Below are 24,249 nucleotides of genomic sequence, written 5' to 3' on the forward strand. Positions count from 1 at the left end.
GTAATAGTGCCAATTTGTTTAGGTGTAAACAAATATGGGATGAAAAAAACAAACATGGATCAAGCCGTGGCCTAGAGCGCAACACCCTCACTCCATGGCCAGTGTCGGCCTTTGAAAACCCTGATGACCACATTCAGTTTGTCAAATGACCAACATCAGAGCCCAGTTAACATTTTACAGCAGGTTTTATTTTGAACATACTTTCATATACAAACCAGTGACTGAGAAAATGGCTCATTTGAAGCTGTACTCTACACGTACGACATCTTGATTGTATTGGTTTCCCCGCGGGTAGTTCCGTCCTCACAGATCACAGGAAACTGGAGCTTGCCAGGACAGTTCTCTTGTCTGTGTTGGATGGTTCACTCCTCATTTCAAAGTAGTCACACAGTACTGAACTAACGTCCTGCTGAACACTGGACGACTGTATAAATCCAGACATGATGCATCACGTTGTCGTCGAGCATTTCCGCACAATTGGGGAAAACTACGTACAGTACAAGCCATTCAATTCACACAAGAGCAAACTGGCCAAAATCAATTAGTTCATCCAAACCAAGTTTGAATTGTAATTATATAACCAAGATGGTTTACTTTGGACACATATGCTTGTAATCTTATTTCTAAAGTGTACAGTTACTTGAATTTAACAAACAGGCATTAAAGTTAATGGTCTGTATCACTCTACCAGCTTTGCAGTGAAACGCACAAAATTGATTCCCCAAACACACTTATCAAAAAGGAGCACTCAAAGTCACGCTGCACAGTAAATTTTAAGACTGAATATATATTTTGTTTATTATAAGCATTTGTAATTTTACATCCAATGTTAAAATCAACAACATTGTGACAACCAGCTCCATTTGTCCGCCATCCACACCCTCCCTGTTCCCCAAAACAAGCTTGTTAAAATAACATGTTCGAGACCTTTTTAAAGCAAAGGCACATTTGTCAATACGTGTTTTAAAAAGGAAAATATAGGCAGGCCAGCAAGCAGAGTCAGTCCGGGAAGCAGAGAAGAAGAAGTGAGAGGCTTCCACGACAGCTCCAGCGAGCCTTCAGACCCCACATGTCTGGAACAACACAACACAAAACCTGACTTGGAGTAAAGGATCCAGACCTGGTTTGTCTGAGAGGGAAGGTCGAGGGCCAGAGGGATTTGGGATGAGCGTGAAGTCACAGGGGCAGAAGACCGGCTTGAAACCTCATTTTCTCCACTCGAAACTCTTTAACACTTGTCCTGAGCCTCCTAGCTACGGAGGTTGAGTTTAAGTCTGTCTCTGGGTGAGCGTGGGGGGTGGGGGAAGGTGGCGCTGTGGCCGGTCACACCCAGGCCTGCCTGGATGGTAGATGGAGTCCTCCTGCTTGCCCTCCTCCCTGCCGACCCTCTTTATGGAGCGCCACGCCCCCTTTGAGGCTCGTGGCTACATAGTTTACCAGTCTGACAGGAAACCAGTGGGCTGTGAGAGGTGGGACTGGACCCAAGCCTGAAGGTCTTTCCCCTCCTGTGTCTCTATTGGTCCCCGATCATGGGAGGCTGAGTCAGAGAGCGGGGCTGCAGGGAGACACGCTCCACGTCATACGAACACTTTGGCGAGAGCATCCGCCCCGGCGCTGGCGATGTAGCATTTAGACGGATGGAACGCCACATCGTGGATCGACTCCTCAAACTTCTTCCTGTGAACCGTGAACTCCTGGATGCAGGTTTTACTCTCCAGGTTCCACAGACGGATTGAGCAGTCGTGACCTGCAGAGGACATAACGAGTTACTAGTGGTAGGAGAGCAGCAATTAATACATGTAACTTATTGTGATCTCCAAAGGAAGTGCAATAAATGAACCAGTTTCTCCTAAAACCTTATTTACCTCATCATTAGAAGTGAGATGTCAGAACGGCGTTACTATATTTTTATAGGTTGTTAAACCGTTCTGAGACACGTCTTGATGAGAATGTGGCATCAACAACTGTCGCCAGCGGGAGCCATAAAAACACTCCTTTCCAAATGTCGATAAGGTATCACATCATTAAGAAGAAAGAAAAAACGATGATACACAGCCATCGTTGAGCAAAGCCTTTCACTTATCCACCTACACATGACACTCACCGCTATCAATGAACTAATGGATAAAGGTAAACAGTGAGACAAAGCACAGGGGGACACTGGTTAAGAGGTACTTACTGCCTGACATGAGATAGAGTCCATTAGGGTCTACAGCTAAGCTTGTGACAGCATCGAGGTGGGCCACCATGGAGTGAATCAGCTTCCCGCTGTTGTTGTCAAAGAACTTGATGTGTCTGTCCTCTTGAGCGGTGATGGTGATGGGAAGAGTCGGGTGGCTGAGGGCCTTATTGATCTGACAGGGAGTACCTGGTACAAAACAGCAGCAACGTTAGACGACTTATACCAACTGTCAATTTGAGTGAAATCCTAAGCAACAAAGCAAATAATAATAATCGGCTCAGTGGAAATATTATGCTCCATGTGTGGATGTTAAGCATGTAAAACAGTAACTTCACGTTTTCAGGCAGTGTGGCAACGCCTCACCCGAGTCAGCTGTTACTTACTTGTTACTAATATTATATATAATATACTAACACTAGAAATACATACTTTAGATTGTTTTATGTGCACACTTAGGTGTTATCACTGAAGTTGTGTATTACGACCTAACTGTTAGCTTAGGTCGTAATCTTCGTAAATCAAACCAAATAAAATAATAAAACAGAAAAACATTGTGGATCAGTCTTCTAATAATTTACTTTCTTACAGCGGCCACTAGATGTTCCTCAAGAGCCATATTTTCTGATTGCACATACCAACTCCACTTCAACGCCATGATTGAATTCAAGAAGTGTTACACAGTGCGTTATATTATTATTATTTATTCATATTATTATAAGCCTAGAAATCAATGGAGAATTTGACTGATTGGTCTAAAAGCTTTAAGCATTTAAAGCTTTTCATCTGGCAAACCTACCCGGCTCCAAATTGGACTCGAGACTGAGGACCAGCTGGCGGGTCTCCATGTCGAAGAGGCCAAGCTGCCCGTTTGTGAAGGATGTGACCAGGTGGGCTGGTTCACTGCACACCAGGTCTACTGAGGAGGGAACTCCGAGCTCTTGCACACAAAAAGATACATTGATGTTAAATATTCAATTAAAGCCAATATTAAGAAAAGAAAAAATAGTCAAGATGAAGTCACTACTTTTGTCTTCGTTGAATACTGCGAGGGCGGGGGACGTGGTGTTGGCGTCCCACAGTCTCACGGTCCCGTCTGCTGAGCAGGAGAGGAGGCGCTGGTGTGCGCTGCTGTACCACCAACCCCAGACTGAGTCGTTGTGTCCACACAACGCGCCGCGCAGCATCGATGGGTCTGTTTCAGAAAACACAAGACGATTCAAAGTCAGTTACCGTGAGCAGACTTGAAAAATCCTCAGATTCAACAAACACTTGACGCGGTTACCCGTAGGAGTCGTAGGGGTCGATGTGGGATTGGGGGTGTTCCAGCACTGTATAGTCCCGTCAACCCCTCCGCTGAAACACTGCTCCCCTTGAACTGCTCATCACACACTCAGTACTGCGCCCCTGGGGTTCAATTAAAAAGTATTTAGCTAAACTTCTTGGCGAAACACTGAATCGGTTTGCATTTACATTAAGTGTTTTTTTTATTTTTTTACCTGTGGGCCCTGAAAGTGTAGATTGGTTCCACATCTAAAGATGCACTCCTGTGGACAAACAATGTGTTCATTAATGTAACATACAACACAACAGTGCAGATTTTTTAATTATTGGTGGTGAATTGTAGAGCCATAAATTAATGTACAATTGCTGTTCTGTTGTACTAATACCTCACATTACCACAGGCTGTGTGTGGGCTGCATAGGGCTGAGTCAACAAAGATGAACTATCCTCCTTATGCATCATGTAATCAACCACAGAACTTTTCCCTCTAAGGATGTTCACTATGCGGCCGCAGGAACAAAACGGGACTGAACCAAACACTCAGCTGTCAATGAGCCAATAAGGAAGACATAACATTCATACTTTTTGGCAGGAGCTGTCTTTTGCAGGTTCCACATCTTGAGCGTGTGATCCTCTGAAGCAGTGACCAGGACCGGCTCCACAGGGTGAAAAGCCAGAGCGCGGATCCCATCAAAATGGCTCCGCAGGGTGAATTTGGGGTTCCATGTTTTTCTCAGGGCATCCTGATTGTTGCCAATCTGAGGAAGAGAAATCTCATAAGTAACTCAACATTCAATTAACCGTGTTAGTGTATATAACCAGTAGTCCAAAAACAGCTCCTTTAGGTCAGAGTGACTGGTGAACCAATGACAAAAATAATTATCTAGAAATAGCCAATCTTCTCGCTGATGGTCTCAAGTTTTCAGCATGTGATGCGACTTGGTAGACATGCCGCAGATTAGAGGAGGACGGTGGGACGGACGCTTTTCATGAGAACATGAACATAAATAGTTTTCCCCAGAGAACTGGTCTCATGACACTTAAGATCTATTCTGCCTTCTCCCACTCACATCGTATGCCAGACTGTCGGCCTCATTGGCCACGGTGAGTCCAGCCAGCTCCCCCAGGCCCAGCTCACTCTCCATGGCCTCATCTGTGCCCATAATGAACGACTTCCCTGAGGTGGGCGGGAAGGTCAGCGCCTCAACTGGGGAAAGAACAAATTAATAAATGCACAAGCACTGTGGACATAGTGAGCCAGGGATGAAGGGAATGTAAGAAAGTCTAACAAAGAGTTGATCGCTAAAGTCTACTTGGTGTTTTTGTTCGAGCACCTTCATCCGGTCGGTTCCCATCATGCTCGTTGAACCGGACCGCGCTGGGCCGGGACTGGGGGGGCGGATGGTGGAGGCTGCATGTGGGACAGGTCCTCTGCTTCTCTCAAGTTAGCCAGCATGTCCTGCAGCTTGGACCGGTTCGGCCCTGTTTAACGAGTCAGGTCAACAGTGTTACCGAGCTGACACACAGCCATGAAGAGCGGAGAGAAATTAAGAGGAGGCAAAAATATGACAATAAAACAATAAAATATTTCATTAAAAAGCTGTGAGTACAAGCTGATAAAGCGATATGGAAGAAAAGCAGCACTGAAAGGGAAGAAAATTAATTAATTGATAGTATGTAAAGGAAGAGAAAATAAAAGGAAGTCCTTGTTAGATGAATTGAAGTAGAAAAGATATTGAGATATGTTCATCTCCAAGTGTGGGCTGTATGGAGAGTGATATAATATACAGCTGGTGTTTATGGGGTCTCGGCCCAGGCAGAATCATTTAGTGAACCAATTGTGGATGGGAATTTAACGATCACAACAAATTTAAGACAAATGGGCCCTTTGAGTCAAACCGTAACTCAATAGTAGTGTACCAAAGGCTCAACCACCTCTAAATAACCAACCGTGACAGACCTCCAGATGATCTCCTCCACACACCCACAGAGTGCACAGAGAAAAAAAGACCTCTACTTCAACCAGAGGAGGAGAAAGTCATATTTAAAATGTGGTGTTGACATTGAGATGAAGAAGAAAGTGAGACAAACAGAGTTGTTGATCTCGTGAGTCAATCATAGTAAAAGGCCGTTATTCTGAGAGCTGCAGTATTCAGCTGAGTCACTGAAAAATCTTGTCATTGATATTAATTTACAGCAGCACAATACTGTGGTATCAACATGGCTGACCGATGAGGATGTAGATGGTGCTAATTATATGAATATGACTGGAGAAACAACCGAAAACAGATGACTGTGGTCACTAGCACTAGATGTCCAGATGTCCAGCACGAATACCCATCCCACTAATCTGATACTTGACAGTGTTGACAAGATGATGTGTGTAGAAATCAAAACATTAAACGGGACAGAAAGACATGCATCAAGCGTTACAGTTTGTTTGGGTAGGTCAAATAAAGGTGACAGATTTTGTATGAACAGTACATTCACGAGAAGACAGAGGAGACATTCAATATGGAGTGATAGACAAAAAGAATAGAGCAATGCCAAGTAAGAAGGTATAATAAGGAGCAGCTAAAGAAGGAAATGGGAAAATAAAAAACAGCCACAATGTTTTGTTTCGGTTCGAGGCTTTTTGGCTGAACTCAGGAAAGTCTCTACAGAGAGAGAGGAGTAGGAGGGTGGCAGCAACGCCTGACAGGACTTACTCTTCACCCCCTTTTTCCCCTTGCGCTCCTTTCTGTACTGCTCCTTGAGTTTGGTTATCATGCCCGGGTCCACCTCCCAGGCCTCAGAAATGGGACCTTGCTCGTCCTTCTCTACACAGGGGGAACAAAACCAGGCCGAGAGGCTGTTGAGAAACTGCTCTGGTGGAGGCCCCAAGTGGACTGGCAGGGGGGGCAAGATGCACAGACCTCATCAGACTCGTGCTCTCCTGGGGGTTTCTAAAGCCTCCAGGAGAGTAGAAGGCTTTTAAGACTGTATTTAGCAGGCCACTAACACCTCAGTGATGTTAGACTCATAATAACCATCTCATTTAATCTTTTGAGGATTTCTTCATCATTGGAAGAAGTGAGAGTGGTGGGAGGGTTCATTTGAACATTTCTGAGTCAAGACGGATCTAATCATTAAGTCCTCACAGGAAACTTGTTGTGATAATCAAATAGTTGTATACACACACACACACACGTCAAATACTGAAACCCGCGTTCAAAAACGAAATCAAGCCCATTGTTTTTCTGGCTTTAGGTCTCAGGACCAGTGGACTCAGAATCAGGTGGATTGGACACACAGGAGTGGAAGAGACATTGTGGTCACAGGCTGGCTATGGGAACACACAGCGGAAGGTCACAAACTATGGGTTAAACAGAGAAACATCCAAACATCATGATTTATGACCACAGTGTGATATATGAATGACGAGAACTCCATGAACACCCAACTATGAGAAGAAGTCAAGTTCAGACGAGCAGGCAACTTTATAAGATAACCGCATACAATATTTATCGTTATTTTCAGTTCCTGGGAAACTTGTGCATTTAATTTGTAGATAAAATAGAATCAAGCATGTCATTGTGGAAGAGAAAAATAAATAAACATTTAGATATTGTGCTATAACTGCATCTGTGGTGTTGGGACGGTGCTTTTCTTGCAACTCAAACTCTGCTCTTGACCGATCCATGACTCACCCCAGTCTGTGCCGTCCCCGTTGCCTCTGGACTCTGGCGAGGTGTCCATCTCGTCAGGACTGGAAAGAAAGTCAAAGCCCTTCAGTGCCTCCTCTGTGTCAGGGTCTTCACTGGTGTCCATACTGGCCGGCGTTGTTGACGACGTGGGCTTCTTCCTCAGGATCTGGAGAAGATATTGAGGACCGTTAATGAATAGCCCAGAGACAATTTCTACTTAACTGTGTGCAAGTGCAGAAGATGACTATTTTCTTACCGTTCTGGACTCCACATTGGTCCGGTCCCTCCCCTCGCTGTCCTCGTCATCATCATCATCGCTGAACTCAGCTGCTGCATTCTCAATGAACTTGAAGGCCTCCAGTACAGCGCTACTGTCAGAGAGCTCAGCTTTCCTGAGAAGTAGCAATGGTGGATGCATCACATCAGACTATAAAAAGGCACAGTATCTGTAAAAACTCCACTCTTTACTTGTGCAACACACAAGCAGCAAACGCAGGTGTGTGTTGCCCTTTAAGGCCACGTTGCAATATACGCACATTTTATTTAATAGAAAACTACAAATGTGGATTCAGGGAATGAAATTTCCACCTGCCATCTTCTAAATACAGAGTAAATGTTGGCTGTGGAAAGTAAAAACTTCAGGTCACATAGGTTTTCCTTATTATAAAGACATATTACTTTAAAAAAAGCAATTCCTAAATTGTGAATAGTTATGATACATGCCATATTTCCACTGTCTGGTACCACTGACTCAGTGTTGACGATTCTAAAGCCTTCAATTTACAGTAGATTTCAGAAGTGGCAGACAAATTTAGTGGCCAGTAGAAATGTTGAATAAAAGTTAAGGAAAAAACTGACCTTGATACAGTTTAGCAATCTAAACTAGGCATGTCTATAACTGTAGGTATGCGGGGGTTCTTTATTAGACCCCTCCCAGACAGTGTCACAGGCAATAAATATGTAGTTCTGCTGTTGTCAGTCAGGCTATAGAGGGGGGGATACTTACCCTCTGCTGCCCAATGCCTTTGATGCGTCTGTCCCATTGACCAAAGGCTCAGTACTGGTCCGTTCCCCTGTCTTTCCGGCTCCGTCCCCGGCTAGTCCTAGCAGCGCTCGGACCCGCTGGGACTTTACGTCTAAGATGGTGTCTGTGTAGCCCACCTCCTGCAGGTACCTGGGACAAGGCAATTAACGTAAACCTGGTTGCAAAGGGTCTAACCCAATTTTAAAAGTGTAATTTATTGTGAAAGGAATACGTGTATTAATGTACAGTATTGTGTCGTATGGAGAAAGTTTGGATGAGACGATGCAGAAACATTTTAAACAAGTCTTTAATAATGCTGCAAAGGCCCATAAACTAACTTTCCTAACAATAAGTTAATTCCTACAAACGACTTCAAAATGATCAGAGAGGAGGACGAGTCGAGTACTCGTTACTGTCGAAAGTGCCATGTCCTCTGGCAGTTGTCTCGTTGATGTATCGGCTTTGCTGAGGCAAGAAGAGTGACTCATCAGATATCTCACCTACTCTGAGGGGATGCAGAAGAAGCTCTGGCAAATTGAGCGAGGCGACTGACTTAAAGGGGGGGGGTGTCTTAGCACGTTGTTGATCTGTGCCTTGACACAAGAATCAAGGATATATTGGCTGCCTCAGCGGCCAGCATGTTGGGGCAGATGATGCGTGAGGCTACCTGATAGTGTCTGGGATAAAGGCCGAAGCCCGGTTTATTTACGCAGACTTAGAGCAGGACGACACGATAACCAAACTTCCCCCAGAAAACCCAACACAGAGCAGGTAATGACCGCTGCTGCCCATGGGAGGGAGCTCTTCCCCAAAGTTTCCATGTAACTCAAACTCTTACAGTTAATTTTGGTGCAGCGATTTAAGTTTTCTGGGTTGAAGACTGTCACAAGGAGTCGAGAGTGTACGCTTACTGTCTGAGGAGCTGACGTCCTTGTTTCCAGGACAGCTGATTGTTGAGCGATCCAGAGGACTCGTTCTCGTTGGCCTCATCTGCAGGAGAGGAGGACACAAATCAGAGCTCCACAAACAGCACATTATTTCCACTCTGTAAACATGACCAAAACATTCCTGCAACACAGAATCCTGGCAACTACACACATTCTTTCTGCAGGTCGACAGTGGATTTGAGTTGAATGGAAGAGGGTATTGCTACTCTTTATATTGGGCCATTGAATAGAAACTTTCATTTTATTACACAAATAACGATTTTTGCAGCTGTGGCCAAGAGTATTGACGAATTTAAGCTCCGACCCATTTACCCTTTTTCTCATGTTGGATTTGGACCCAAGTTATCATTTGTCAACATGTGTAAGTTTAACATCAAGCCTCAGTCCAAATATTTACATCTCAGTCTGTAATTATTACCCTATTAAAAAGGTTGTACACAACAGCAGTAGCAGTAAAAAGAGAGAAGAGATTTAAAACTCATTAGCAATGGCTTGTTCTTGATGCTACAACTGGACATTCAATATTAAATAATGCATTCTGACACCTTTAAAATGGTGGGTCTCTGCTCCAACTACTTCCCATGACTTCCTTGAAAAAGCACAACGTGTGTTTGTGCCCGCTGCAGAACAACACACAACGTGTATGAAAGCTCTGACAAAACAAGCAATGATGGGATTCAACGCTCACTTTGATATTCAACACTGCCAGTACTCCACTCGCAAGTCAGCTGGGAATTGTTGCACGGGGCAGAGAGACGTGTTAATAAGATTTATATGGAGTGTGAGAGTATGTGTGTGTGTGCACGTGCGCGTGTGCGTGTGTGTGTGAGAGAGAATGGGAGGTTGATTTGGCGGGGCAGAGACGACGGTGTCTCAAAAAGTGGGTCATGCCTAATTCAGGAGGGTGAGGAGCGGGCAGGTGCGCCACCATACGAACGACACCTCCCACTCCTCTTCTTCCACCTAACACCTCTCCCCTTTGCCCCCCCCCCTCCCCAATTCATCAACACTTCAAGGGCTCGGTTCTTTGAACAGCCCTCATGAATAGAGATGAGGAGAGAGGAGAGGAAATGTCGCAATCTGACTTAATGATGACAGAGGACTTGAACATGAGAGGGCCAATTAAACTACAATAATATAAGAAGGAGCAGGCAGGAAACTGACACAAGAGTGATACCAAGGTACAAGTAGGTACTGTAATGGGAAGGGTGAACACTAAAAAGTGAGAGTAACATTTAGGATGTTTGAGATTTGAGTGGGTGAAGTAGTTTAAACTCAATTCATGTAGACTGTGTGGATTTGTTCTTACTTTCTTCTAGTGGTATTTAGCCATGCAGAGTTTTACTTTTAGTGTCGAAGATATCCGATAAAGATCACATACAATTTCACCATTACCGCCATTGTGTAGCTGTCTGGGAGCCTTTTTCGATTGAGTTGTAATTGAATTCTAGATTTCCGTTTTTTCTAGGCTCATTTGGGATTTCTCATTTGCGGTGACACATTTTTGTGTAAGGGGCGTTCAGAGTGCTCACAGCATTAAACATTTGCATTAACCCATTAACTTGCGGATTAACTGTTGGGTCTGTTAATTAACAAATGCTTATCAGAATATCCGAGGTCCACAGGGATGCCCTGATTTTAGCAAAAATCCACAGCGATTCCATTTATGATCATATTAGAAAAAGCAAATAATCACTATTGAAAGCTGAAACTAGGTCATGTTTTAGAATTTTTCTGGAATGCTAATTTTCAATGTTTTGAGCACCACATGTTTGGCTGGTAATAAATGTCCTACTGAATGAACTATTTAAATGGCCAGAGAGAGGCAAGTGAAATAACATTTAATAAAAAGGTGAGCCTTTATATCGCGTGTCTTTGTTAAAGTGTGATTGTCCTCAACTTTTCTTTCTTACACGTACAGCCATGAACAGTCTTGATCTGCAATACCTTTTTTTAATCAATTTGATCACAACTGTGCTACATTGCCTCTTCAAGCAGCTCAATATTTGTTGTACAACTGTAACAACAAATGCACTCAGGAAAGGACACCGAGAGTTATTGTAGCAAACAAGATGCAACATGAATGCAGCCTTCGAACGCTGCATTTCATGCCAGTCCTGTCACTCGAGGTATGTGAACTCAACAATCAGTGGTTTAGTGTGAGGAGGTGGGGTCGGCCGCTTACCAGAGTCGTAGGTCGGAGGCTTCATGTCACCTTGATTCAACTCGGTCCCATATTTTAACTTGTGGTACTTCGCTCTGGAAGGAAAGAAGAAGAAAGAAAGAAAAAAAAGGTCAGCAGACAAATGGAAAACAAGGCTAGTTAAAAAGGTCTGAGAAGAAGCTATTTTAGAAAAGTCATTATGCATGGCATCTGCATAAGCTTTGAAAGTCCTCCCAACACAACGGGATCTACTTCTCACAAACACGTCCGCTTGTTAGACGTCTTCGCTAGTTTGTGGGCCTGTGTTGACATCAATATCACAACATTGAATGGAGTATTTTTATTTTAGAAGGCAATATGTATCATGATATAGAAAACCGGGGTGCAGCTAGTAATCATTTTCATTATCGATCTAATGGAAAAGAGTGAAAAATTACATTTACCATGTTAAGTTAAACCGAAAAATTCTGAGCTTCCCGCACTTTTAAAGATGTCCTGAGACCAGTAATTTAAAATATAAAGTATTTAATAAAAGAATAAGGATCATAAGCATATATTTCTGTCCCAGCCGGGTGCGCTCACGTGTCGTTGGGTCCACAGTCTATAATAAAGATTTATATGAATCAAAATCTGTTAAAATAGTTAACTGTCTACCGCCTTCACGTGAGAGGACAAATGCCACGCCTTACAGAGTTTCGAAAGGTTAAGTACAATCCATACACTAAGCATAAAGCTTCTCCATTGGTTAGTATCAGGTATGCATGCATATACCTCAACTACACAGCATGCTATTTGCCTAACAGTACAAGGAGGCAGACTTCTCAAAATCAATAAAACACAATGCTACTTCCCTTATCTCTTCCCTTTTGGCCCTAAACAGTAAGATGGGCTCCTTCAAAATAAATGCATATCTTCCAGTCTCTTAGGAAGACCACTACTTTGACTACGCCTCCTTGGATCAATACATTCCATTCATACCCAAGTCATCTTTATAGTTATGATAACCATAAAACAATCAGCATACAGTTACAATAATACTTATTCAGTGATTACACGTTTACAGTAACATACTTATACAGTGACTTTTCTCCCATGTTTCCCAAACACATTCCTTCAGAATATTCTTCATAATATCCCTTATTGATTATCATGTCTTTCTTATGTATTAATTTAAAACATGGACTTTCCTATTTACATGTGCAAGTATATATAAAGAACCATTAAAACTCTACAACTATCAGAGAAGACAAAAAAAAAAAAACATCAAATATTCACAGAAGTGAATTTTAGGTAATTTCTTTGCATAAGAAATGACTTGAACAGTTAATTTGTCTATTAGTTAATCGACTTATTGTTTCAGCTGTTTTTACACGCGTGTGCACAATCACATATATAATTAAATTGATGTTCATGCAATACATTTTTATCATCAGACTCTTTACAAATGTAAAACACAAATGGGATTGTTACTCAAATATTAGACCTAAAAGGTGTAAAAGAATTAGACAAAATATTGTCACAATAATACTGAGATGTCTTCCACTTCAGTGGTAAAGTATCAATAGAAGGAGAGTGCTCACACCTTTTCATTCACACTTCCCCCGCCGTGATCCAGAGGAAGCAACCCCCATCCAAATCAAATTCATTTTAAATTGGGAACATCCTACATTCAAAAAGCCATTTCAGATACCCTCGGAGACATGACCTGTTGCTTAGCAACCGAGGGGAAGTGGTAGTCATTCTGGCATAAGTGTTGCTCCTGAGGCACAGACTGCACTGATTTGACTGGAGAAAAGTCGATAAACATACACGACAAACAGCCAGAGGCCAATTCCATACTTACAACCCTAATGATGATGATGATGTTCCTCACAGAGCACAGGTCGTCAAAATGTAACTAACCCCTGAGCCGACTGGAGGAGCGGAGCACAGACGCACCTCGACCCCCGTCTACCTCAGTGGTGTTCAGGCTTGTAATAGCCAGAAACATCTCGTAGCTCGCAGTTCAAATTACACACCTACAAACAATAGTTTCATGTGTTACCCATCTCACTTTCCACCTTTACATTTGTAACCTCCATTTATCCACCAAGGACTTTGTTCACTCGTGAAAACAATGCGTTATTTTGCATTCATAGAACGCCAAACATTCCCAGCTCAAAGTCGAACAAAACCAGAGACTTCCACAGTCGGCCACAACACAGTTAAGTACTTCCTCTTTGTTGTTGTTGAGGGTCTGGCGACGCAGAGACACTATTACTGGAAATCACACATGCAAGGGCGCGGCCAAATTGTGAGCTACAGCTCCAGGGTTCATGAATAATGATTTCTTTATCTTTTTATCTTTCCCAGTTGGGCAAGTGGGTCGGACAGCTAATTGCCCAAAGTCAGTTACTTGCTCCGAAACAAATAGTTTTATTTAATAGCAGTTATCAAGAAACTAAAAGTAAATTGTCTTTTTTGTATCTGCCTTGCTCTCAAGCATGCAGCAATCTGTGCCAGTTTATATTATTAATAGTTGGAGTTTCGACTACATCCTCTCAAACGGCACCTAACCCAACTGTTTCCAAGATAATCGAAATGCTCGCTTGCATTTTAGCTTATACATTTTGTCTTTACCATTTTGGCCACCAGGTGCTAGTACCTCAGTTCTCAACAGAGACGTCGAGGAAGCAAGCTTGCAGATGTTTCATGTTTAGCTTATCTAAAGAGCACATTTAAAAAACAAAAAGGTGCTGTAAAGTGAAAAAAAATATATATACAAGATGGCGCACTCTTTAGCTACTTCCATCATCAGCTTTGTAAAGCTTTTTTTACCTCTTGCCCAATTGTGCAGTTGATTTGCTACATTTGATAGCAAGCGGGCGAGCCGTCTTCTTGAGCCCTGATCATATTTCACCATTTGCCTTCTGCTTTTGTTCCAAATAAATTAGAATAATCAAATCAATGGATTTTCTTTACAGTAGCTAAGTGTTATCATCGATGGGAATGATGGCCAAAACTACAAAGTTATGAGCAAGCTTGTAATTAACTTTTTTTACATTTTACTGAGCTGACCACAGGATATACTGATAGAAACACTCTTCATAAATGCTGAATATGCATCCAAAATAAACGAGGATGATTCTTTTCTTCAGTTTTGGTTGGTCCACTGCTTTTGGAGTTCGCATGACAAACTTGGTGGCTTATTATTATTATTATTATTAATAGAGACGTGTTGAAACCACCAATATACCTCTGTAACAGGGTGCAGTCAAGTGCAGCTAGTCTATGCCGCCGATCGCCGGCGGCATAGACTAGCTCTAGTCAAGGAGGACCGAAATGCAAAGGGTATCACCGCAGCTACCGTGGGGACCTTTTGTGCGACGTGACAGGCTAATGCACACGAGCGTGAGAACAATGTCATTCTTCAGCTTTACTGGAGAGAGAAAGCTGCGACGGTGACCTCGTCGTGGGTGGTGAGAGAATTCCTCTCTCCTCCTTTCCTCGAGTAGTCAGCATCCAACAGCAAACAAAGCCTTCAGTCCAACACATGCTCTTGTCCAGAGACATCACACCAGCTGAACTGGAGGGGGGGGGGATCTCTGTCACTCTCACTCCAATACTGCTTCTGCTGACACCAGCGGAGACATCAGACCGATGCGCATAGAATATAAACAAGAGGACGCTGGAACATTTTTTAAACCGCTAGCAAACCTTTTACACATTATCAAAAGATGTGCAGCGAGCTGCGCACTGGAATGTGCTAGGGTCTGTGTGCAGGTGCAGCAGATGTTGATTTGTAGAACAGTGAGAATCTCACACAGTTCTCCTTTCCCACATTTCTCAGAAGCAGGAATGTATTTTTAGGAGCGTGGAAAACATGGAAATACCGCAGTTCTTGCAGGACAGCTGAGGTATTTGTGTATATTGTGGGTGGGCTGACGCAGCAGTGGGAGGCATGGAACTCACCTCTCTTGCTTCAGAGCGTACTCCAGCATTTTGATCCTCCTCACAAGGTCTTTCTTCAAGTTCTCCTGGCCTTTCCTCTCCCCCTGCAGGAAGGCGATCTGGGCCTGAAAACACAAAAATAGGATTTTCAGGTCACATTTTACAGTAGTAGTTACTTTTATAAATAGAGACAAGTTTCCAGTGTTTTGGCATCTTAGATATGAATTAGCTAGGAACAAAGACTTGACTTCAAACACAACCTCCACGAGGCAGCATCTGAGAAGCACTACTTCTGTCAAGACTGAAATAGGATGATGTCAAATCAATATGCGTGGCAGGATGGGGAATAAAAGCCAATCTGTACCATTCTATTTTAATCTAACCTACTCACTCTCCCACACACCAACAATCGCCCCTCCCCTCTAAAATCCTGTCCCTCTGCACACCACTTTCTCTCTCTTCAGTAACAGGCAGCAGCTGTTGACGCACTCAGTCTGAGTCAGCACTACATTACATTGGATTGCTGTGGGTACCACACTGTGTGTGTGCACGCACACATAGAGGCTAGCTCACAGCGAACTTGCAGTCATCAGATAAATCAAAAGAGAGCAGATCATGATTGCGTGAAACTGCAGCTCATCATCATCTTACAGCAGGTCCTGACAAGGTGCCATTGTAACCATCACAATATATTTAGTCACAAGCATTATGACAGATACTGGACCATGACTACTTTATCTAGTGTTAGGAATCTTTGGCAATTTCACAATTCAATTTGGTTCAGATTCTTGAGCCTGTGAGACACACACACACACACACACACACACACACACACACACACACACACACACACACACACACACACACACACACACACACACACACACACACACACACACACACACACACACACACACACACACACACACACACACACACACACACACACACACACACACACACACACACACCTAAAAAAACTCCTAAATAATTAAGAAAATAATGAATCACTCAGTAGTTAACTAAAAGTTACACAACAAAAAAAAAAAGTGTTGTTGTTGAATCGCCACCGTAACGTGGTGGAGGAGTTTGAGTGGCTCAGTGATCCTGGGAGCTATGTTGTCCGGGGCATCAGCCCCTGGTAGGGTCTCCCAAGGCAAACAGGTCTCGGGGAGAGCCCAGACTAAGAGCGGTTCAATAAACCCTGATGAATAGCAGCCCACAGTCTGAAGCTACCTTGCCCGGACAAGGGAAACCGGGGCACCCTCCCGGAGCCAGACCCAGGAGGGGAGCTCGTCGGCGAGCGTCTGGTGGCCGGGCTTTCGCCCATGGGGCCCGGTCGGGCTTAGCCCGAAAAAACACCATGGAGCAGCAGTCACCCTGTGGACCCACCACCCGCAGGGAGAATTATCGGGGTCGGGTGCTATGTAGACCGGGCGGCGGGCCAGGCGGGAGACCTGGGCGGGCCGATCGCCGGCGGCATAGACTAGCTCTAGGGACGTGGAACGTCACCTCACTAGTGGGGAAACAGCCGGAGCTGGTGCAGGAGGTGGAGCGGTACCAGCTAGATATAGTTGGGTTCACCTCCACGTACAGCATGGGCTCTGGAACCAAGCTCCTGGAGAAGGGTTGGACTTTGTCCTTTTCTGGAGTTGCCCAGGGTGAGAGGCGCCGGGCGGGAGTGGGGATACTCACGAGCCCCCGGCTGAGCGCCGCTGTGTTGGAGTTTTCCCCGGGGAACGAGAGGGTCGCCTCCCTGCGCCTACGGGGAGTAAGGCTCTGACTGTTGTTTGTGCTTATGCACCGAACAGCATTTCGGAGTATCCGGCCTTCTTGGAGTCGGTGGGAGGGGTCCTGGAAAGGGCGCCGCCTGCCGACTCCATAGTTCTCCTGGGAGACTTCAACGCTCACGTGGGCAATGAGAGAAACCTGGCGGGGCGTGATTGGGAGGAACGGCTTGCCCGATCTGAACCCGAATGGTGTTTTGTTGTTGGACTTCTGTGCTAGCCACAGTTTGTCCATAACGAACACCATGTTCGAACATAAGGTGGCTCATAAGTGTACCTGGTACCAGAACACCTTAGGCCGGAGATCAATGATCGACTTTGTAATCGTATCATCCGATCTGCGGCCGTATGTCTCGGGTGAAGAGAGGAGCAGAGCTGTCAACTGATCACCACCTGGTGGTGAGTTGGATCAGATGGCGGGGGAGTCGGCTAGAAAGACCTGGCAAGCCCAAACGTGTAGTGAGGGTGAACTGGGAACGTCTGGCAGAGGATTCTGTCTGGGAGGTCTTCAACTCCCACCTCCGGAAGAACTTCTCACAAATCCCGAGGGAGGCTGGGGACATGGAATCCGAGTGGACCTTGTTCAAAGCCTCTATTGTGGACGCAGCTGCTCGGGGCTGTGGCCGGAAGGTCATCGGTGCCTGTCGTGGCGGCAACCCGAGAACCCGGTGGTGGACACCGGGGGTGAGGGAAGCCGTCAAACTGAAGAAGGAGGCCTTTCGGGCCTGGCTGGCCCAGGGGTCTCCTGAAGCAGCTGACGGGTACCGGCGGGCCAGAAGGGCTGCAGCTGCGATGGTCGCGGGGGCTAAAACTCGGGCATTGGAGGATTTCGGGGAGGCCATGGAGAAGGACTTTCGGTTGGCCTCAAGGAAGTTCTGGCAAACCATCCGACGGCTCAGGAAGGGAAAGCAGGGTCTACCCCAGGCTGTTCTCAGCAGGGGGGGGGGGAAACTGCTGACCCGGACTGGGCACCGTCGGGCGGTGGAAAGAGCACTTTGAGGAACTCCTAAACCCGGCCAACATGTCCCCCGGAGAGGGGGCAGCGCCGGAAGACTTTGGGGTGGTTTCACCCATATCCCTGTCAGAGGTCACTAAGGTAGTCAAAAAGCTCCTTGGTGGCAAGGCGCCAGGGGTGGATGAGATCCGCCCTGAGATGCTGAAAGCGCTGGACATTGTTGGGCTGTCTTGGTTGACACGCCTTTTCAGTGTCGCATGGGGGTCGGGAACAGTGCCCATGGACTGGCAGACCGGGGTGGTGGTTCCCATCTTCAAGAAGGGGGACCGGAGAGTGTGTTCGAACTATCGTGGTATCACACTACTCAGCCTCCCGGGAAAAGCTTATGCCAGGGTGCTGGAGAGGAGGCTCCGACCGCTTGTCGAACCTCGGATTCAAGACGAACAGTGCGGATTCCGTCCCGGTCGTGGAACAGTGGACCAGCTCTTTACCCTCGCAAGATTACTGGAGGGGTCCTGGGAGTTTGCCCAACCAGTTTACATGTGCTTTGTAGACCTGGAGAAGGCTTTCGACCGGGTCCCTCTGGGGTTTTTGTGGGGGGTGCTGCGGGAGTATGGGGTGGCGGACCCGTTGGCACGGGCCATCCGGTCTCTGTACGCCTGCAGTAGGAGCTGTGTTTGTCTCCTCGGTAGTAAGTCAGACACGTTCCCGGTGGGTGTTGGCCTCCGCCAGGGCTGCCCTTTATCACCGGTCCTGTTTGTGACCTTCATGGACAGGATATCTAGGCGCAGCCAGGGGGCGGAGAGGATCCGGTTCGGGAGTCTCGGGATCGCCTCACTGCTGTTCGCGGATGATGTGGTCCTGTTTGCCTCCTCGGACCGTGACCTCCAGCATTCACTGGGGCGTTTTGCAGCCGAGTGCGAAGCGGCAGGGATGAGAGTTAGCACCTCCAAATCTGAGGCCATGGTGCTCTGCCGGAAACCGGCGGATTGCTCCCTCCAGGTGGGGGCAAACTGCCTACCCCAAGCGAAGGAGTTCAAGTATCTCGGGGTCTTGTTCACGAGTAAGGGTAAGGTGGAGCGGGAGATCGACAGGCGGATCGGTGCGGCTGCAGCAGTAAAACAGGCGCTGTACCGGTCCGTCTTGGTGAAGAGGGAGCTGAGCCGGAAGGCAAAGCTCTCCATTTACTGGTCGGTCTACGTTCCAACCCTCACCTATGGTCACGAACTCTGGGTCGTGACCGAAAGAACGAGATCTCGGATACAAGCGGCCGAAATGAGCTTCCTCCGTAGGGTGGCCGGGCTCAGCCTTAGAGATAGGGTAAGGAGCTCTGACATCAGGGGGGAGCTTGGAGTCGAGTCGCTGCTCCTTCGTGTCGAAAGGAGTCAGCTGAGGTGGTTCGGGCATCTAGTCAGGATGCCTCCTGGACGCCTCGCCTCCCATTAGAGGTTTTCCGGGCACGTCCAACTGGTAGGAGGCCCCGGGGAAGACCGAGGACAAGCTGGAGGGATTATATCTCCCGGCTGGCCTTGGATCGCCTCGGGATCCCCCAGAATGAGCTGGAAAGTGTTGCGGGTGAGAGGGAAGCCTGGGTCGGCCTGCTGAACCTGCTGCCACCGCGACTCGACCACGGATAAGCGGGTGATAATGGATGGATGGATGAATCACTCAGTAGTTAACTAAAAGTTACACAACAAAAAAAAGTGTTGTTGTTGTTGTTAAAGCTTTCTATTTTTCTTAGAGTGCATTGCATCATTATGAGGTTTGTCTTCCCCCAGGTAGTCTGAGGAGCAGAGAAAAGCTCAAAACAAACACGACTAAATCTGTCCACAAAGTCGATCCAGTATTTTAGGGGTTACATCAAGATGAAGACTGCCAGACAGCTCAAGAGGAAGCTAAAGTTTAAAGGCTGCACTGTTCACAGAAAGGAGGATAAGGACTCTGTTGTTTCGCCACTTCATTAAAAGGACTCTCTCCGCTGGAGTCCATTTCAGTTGTTGACTTTCACCAGCAACACAATAAGCATAAAAGGTGGATCTAAGTGCCACTCTGTAGTGAGGAGAAGAATTATTGAAGTGCAATGTTGAAACGTATTTTGGATAAACACAAATGGCAAAAAGAAATAGTCAGAAACGGAGTAAACAATAAGCACACTAGAGCGTCCGCATCACAGGGGAGATCCATTGCAAACAAGGGTGAAAAAAACAGATTTCATTTGTCGAAAGCTTCAACAAGAGAATTCAAATTTTCTCTTGGGAATGATTCAAATTCTAAAACCACACGGTAACTTCTTTAAAAAGGAATGAATATTGACTTAATTCCCTGTATGTCACTCTGCATGCAGAGGATGGTGCGAGTTTGAGTGGGCCGGATCACAGTTTCACACAGATAGCAAGTGGCGCTGCTTCTGCCTGCAGTAATGAGTCATGACAGCGCTTCAATCTGCCTCGTATTAACAGCATTTTACATCCACAGTTCTCCGCAGAGGAACTCATCACAACCTGCCCGCTACAGTGCCCTCAGGATTTAGGCTGCTGGTTCTCAGCTTGTCATTGTAAGCAGCACTGAGGGAATTTGGCACCGGTCACATGCTAGCAGATGCCAACAATTGATGCTCTTGGAAGGTGGGTCAGCACAGCACATGCATCATTCTCCCAATTACGTCTGTAAAGTCTCACATTTCTTACTGGCCCCATCTTGTGTGCATTCCCCCTTAGCTAGATCTATACTAACGCAGTCGAGATTGACAACGACATTAACAACGCTTAGTGTGCATTCACATTCAACATTCTTGAGCCATTATCATTCAGCATTAAAACAGGAAGCAGAAACAAGAAAGAAAGGCAAAACAAGGTTTAACTTCACGAAGAGGTGCATTTACAGGCTCAGTAACCATAACATACAGGAGCAGGTCAGACAACTAATAAAGAAAATACCAGAAGGAGTAATGCATTCATTTTCAATAAGATGAAAAGAACTATTGATTTGTAGCTGGATTAAAAAGAAGGTTTTGGGACGTGGCAGAGGGAAAAGGTGATGAACTTTATTACATTGAAAAAAGCAGACCCCACTTCACTTTGTGTCGTCTTTGGCAGGATGGGAGACGAGGCACATACAGGGGCACAAATAAGGCATTAGGAAAATACTGCATATGGAAAATGATCACTGTTTGGATTGGGCCTGACTGTATGGCTCCAAAAATAACTAGCTTCAAAAGTGGCTTCAATCCAAATATCAGTGAGGACCACTGCCTCGGGGCGTTGAAACTGTACGACATGCAACTGGACTGCAGAACCTACAAATACCTAATTTGGCTAATTGCAGAGCTATTTTCCATTAAAAGTCTCTTGATGTCCAGCTGAACACAGTCGAGCTGTCCGTCTCAAACACAGAGTAGAGGCAAAAAAAAGCATAAACTATCATTAGAAAGTACCACGATTTCACGTATTTCATCAATCGGCGGCAAACAATAAAGCCCTACCTCAAAAATGTTATATCCAAGAACAGGCTGTTAATTCGGATGCACTTGATGCATAACCTCACGGAGAGAAACACGATATTGCACACATTGACTCCTTTCACTTTGGGTGAAAATATACATCTGCAATGAACGATATAACGAGTGAGCATTCACATCCACATGAAGCGCTGGCCCGGGGACGCCTGGCGCCCCGCGGTGCCAGAGACAGAGAAGAGTGCCGCTCTGTGAATCTCTCCTCCGTCAAACATTAACCTTGGGAGGAATGCAATGAGTCAACTCGGGCCATAAAGACACAGAGGAAGCGTTTAATTCCCGGCTTCACACTGCCTGCATTATTGGGCAACAGAATAAGGGCTCCTTAGTCTGTCTGAGTAAGAGACATGTAGAACAGGCCATCCATCTAGAGCGCGGCGGAGACAGGAAAAGGAGGCACAAGAGAAAGGCAAATAAACACCAGCCATGGGCACAGTACCTTCTGCTTGGCATAAAGTCCATCCTAGTTTGGTTATCAGCTTTCTACTCTTAATCAAATCAGTAAAACAAGATAAAATGGAGCAGCTGCCAGTCCTACTTAATCACAATTTGAGACACATTTGAAGAGGTAAATTTGTCTCATCTGGCTTTTTCACTACCAAAGTAAACCTGAGCAGGAAAACTGTTATTTCCCCTTAGAGTCCTCACATGGGTCTCTCAATCAAAACAATAACGAAAGACAGATGTTATGAAGTAATGGGAGATGTTGCCTTCACGGTTAAACACCCACCAATGCAGATGCAGATGCAGATCGGAAGTGACCCTGGCAAAAGTCATGTTCACGGACGTGAAGTTTTATTTATGTTACATTCAGTCACATTTATTCATGACATTTCATTCTAATGAAATAGCTGCGTTAGCTACTGCAACATTAACTTACTAACTTATACGAGTCGACCGACCATACAGCTACGTTAGCCAACTTTATATGATGTCACCTGTGGTCAAAACAATCATACAAAAAAAACTAACTTGTAGATGTTATAACGCTTCCGTACTCATCAGCTTTGTGGCTGGCATGAGCTTTAGTAAGCACACATTGCCAACAAATCCTTTATCTTCTTTTCAACTTAATTTTCAGTCAATGAACATATGATGGTAATAAAGAATATCCCCTCCATTATAATGAGATTTGTGAATTACAGACATGTTTCCTTCAAGACTTCTTCTGCAGTCATCGTAATGAGGCCATTTAATCTGGACAGAGTGAACAATCCATCTCAGCAGCCAGACTGAACTCACTCCATTTGTAACAGAAAACACACACACACACACACACACACACACACACACACACACACACACACACACACACACACACACACACACACACACACACACACACACACACACACACACACACACACACACACACACACACACACACACACACACACACACACACACACACACACACACACACACACACACACACACACACACACACACACACACACACACACACACACACACACACACACACACACACACACACACACACACACACACACACACACACACACACACACACACAAAGTATAATGCAAACAACCTTTCTTTCAGTGAACATCGCATTTACTCTCTGTGACTGCAAACCAGTGAGCACCATGATGGCTGACCTGATGACTAGCCAAGTACATTCCACACATGCCATTACACTAGTAGCAAGAGAAAAAAAGCAGAAAAACAACTGAAGCAAGACAGAGGCGCTTTGGAGTACTCGGCCGTTCTTCAACACAGATCAACATAACCTCTTTAAGGCTGAACCAGCTCTATTCAAGTAAGAACTACTGATACATGTATGTACTCATCACTTCAAAAAGGTTACATTTACTCTACTTGATCTTTACAACAGGTGTGGAAAATACAGTGACAGAACAGGATCGGGAGTTTGGTTTCATTTGAGCTCAGTGAACTGCGTTTTGCTGTCATTTACTGTCACGCCTGTTTCTCCCCCCTCTCTGATGAAGATTCCAGTGTTTCACCGAGGGGCGGAGCTTATACGCAGACGCTGCACATCGATCCACACCCCTCAGATTCAGGATTGCTCTGAGGGTCAGGGTAAGCCAGTAAGCTAATTCAATAAAGATTTCTGCTCAGTTATCTTGGAATGAGCCAAACAGGGCCTTTTCACCTCTTGTACAAAACCCATCAAACAAAAGAAAATCCAGACACTGCCAGAGAATGCTCTGTCAAAACCTTCTCTCTTGTCTAAACCTTCACAGAGACACAGATTTGTTATTTTCATCTCATCGCGAGTTTCCACTTGAGGTTCAGTTAACGCTTTCCCGTCAAGTTGACAATGCAGTGCTACCTTACAGGGGGTGCAAACAAAAGGCTGTATGTTGGACCTCTTGAGGACAAGGGTGCTGCATCCCATGTTGCTGCATAAATATTAGATAAGGCCCAGAGAGCACGTGCACACGCTCACATACTGTATGCAGGCAAAGAGCTAAATCTTTCAGCATCAGCATTTTCTCGGACAAATAGCTTGTGTGACTGTAAGGTGTGGTCCTGGCAGAACCACGATGAAAACAATATCTACAACAGCTTCACAATCTAGAGTGTAAAGGACGCACTGTAGAGCGAGGAAGTATAGAAATGGGGAAAATTATATTTATTTATATATATATATATATATATATATATATATATATATATATATATATATATATATTTATTTATTACATTTCTGGAATTTCATCTGTTCAGATACTGGCCATCAGAAACAATGTGCATTTGAATAATTTATTAAGACAGTAAATTATATTATATATCC

General features: G+C 45.1%; 1 protein-coding gene across 1 annotated transcript in view; it reads right to left on the minus strand.

The window, feature by feature from the left end:
• Window positions 1-166: 166 nt before the first annotated feature.
• LOC117743886 (striatin-like) overlaps window positions 167-24,249 on the minus strand; it is a 29,885-nt gene continuing 5,802 nt past the window's right edge. The window contains 17 exon segments of the mRNA XM_034551824.1: window positions 167-1,747; window positions 2,180-2,368; window positions 2,979-3,119; window positions 3,207-3,374; window positions 3,465-3,586; window positions 3,679-3,726; window positions 4,046-4,221; window positions 4,534-4,670; window positions 4,798-4,852; window positions 4,854-4,945; window positions 6,172-6,282; window positions 7,153-7,315; window positions 7,406-7,541; window positions 8,156-8,323; window positions 9,085-9,163; window positions 11,306-11,379; window positions 15,236-15,339. Of these exon segments, the coding sequence (XP_034407715.1) occupies window positions 1,578-1,747; window positions 2,180-2,368; window positions 2,979-3,119; window positions 3,207-3,374; window positions 3,465-3,586; window positions 3,679-3,726; window positions 4,046-4,221; window positions 4,534-4,670; window positions 4,798-4,852; window positions 4,854-4,945; window positions 6,172-6,282; window positions 7,153-7,315; window positions 7,406-7,541; window positions 8,156-8,323; window positions 9,085-9,163; window positions 11,306-11,379; window positions 15,236-15,339 (2,133 nt within the window). The 3' untranslated portion in view covers window positions 167-1,577.

Source organism: Cyclopterus lumpus, chromosome 15 (assembly GCF_009769545.1).
Source record: "Cyclopterus lumpus isolate fCycLum1 chromosome 15, fCycLum1.pri, whole genome shotgun sequence".
NCBI lineage: Eukaryota > Metazoa > Chordata > Actinopteri > Perciformes > Cyclopteridae > Cyclopterus > Cyclopterus lumpus.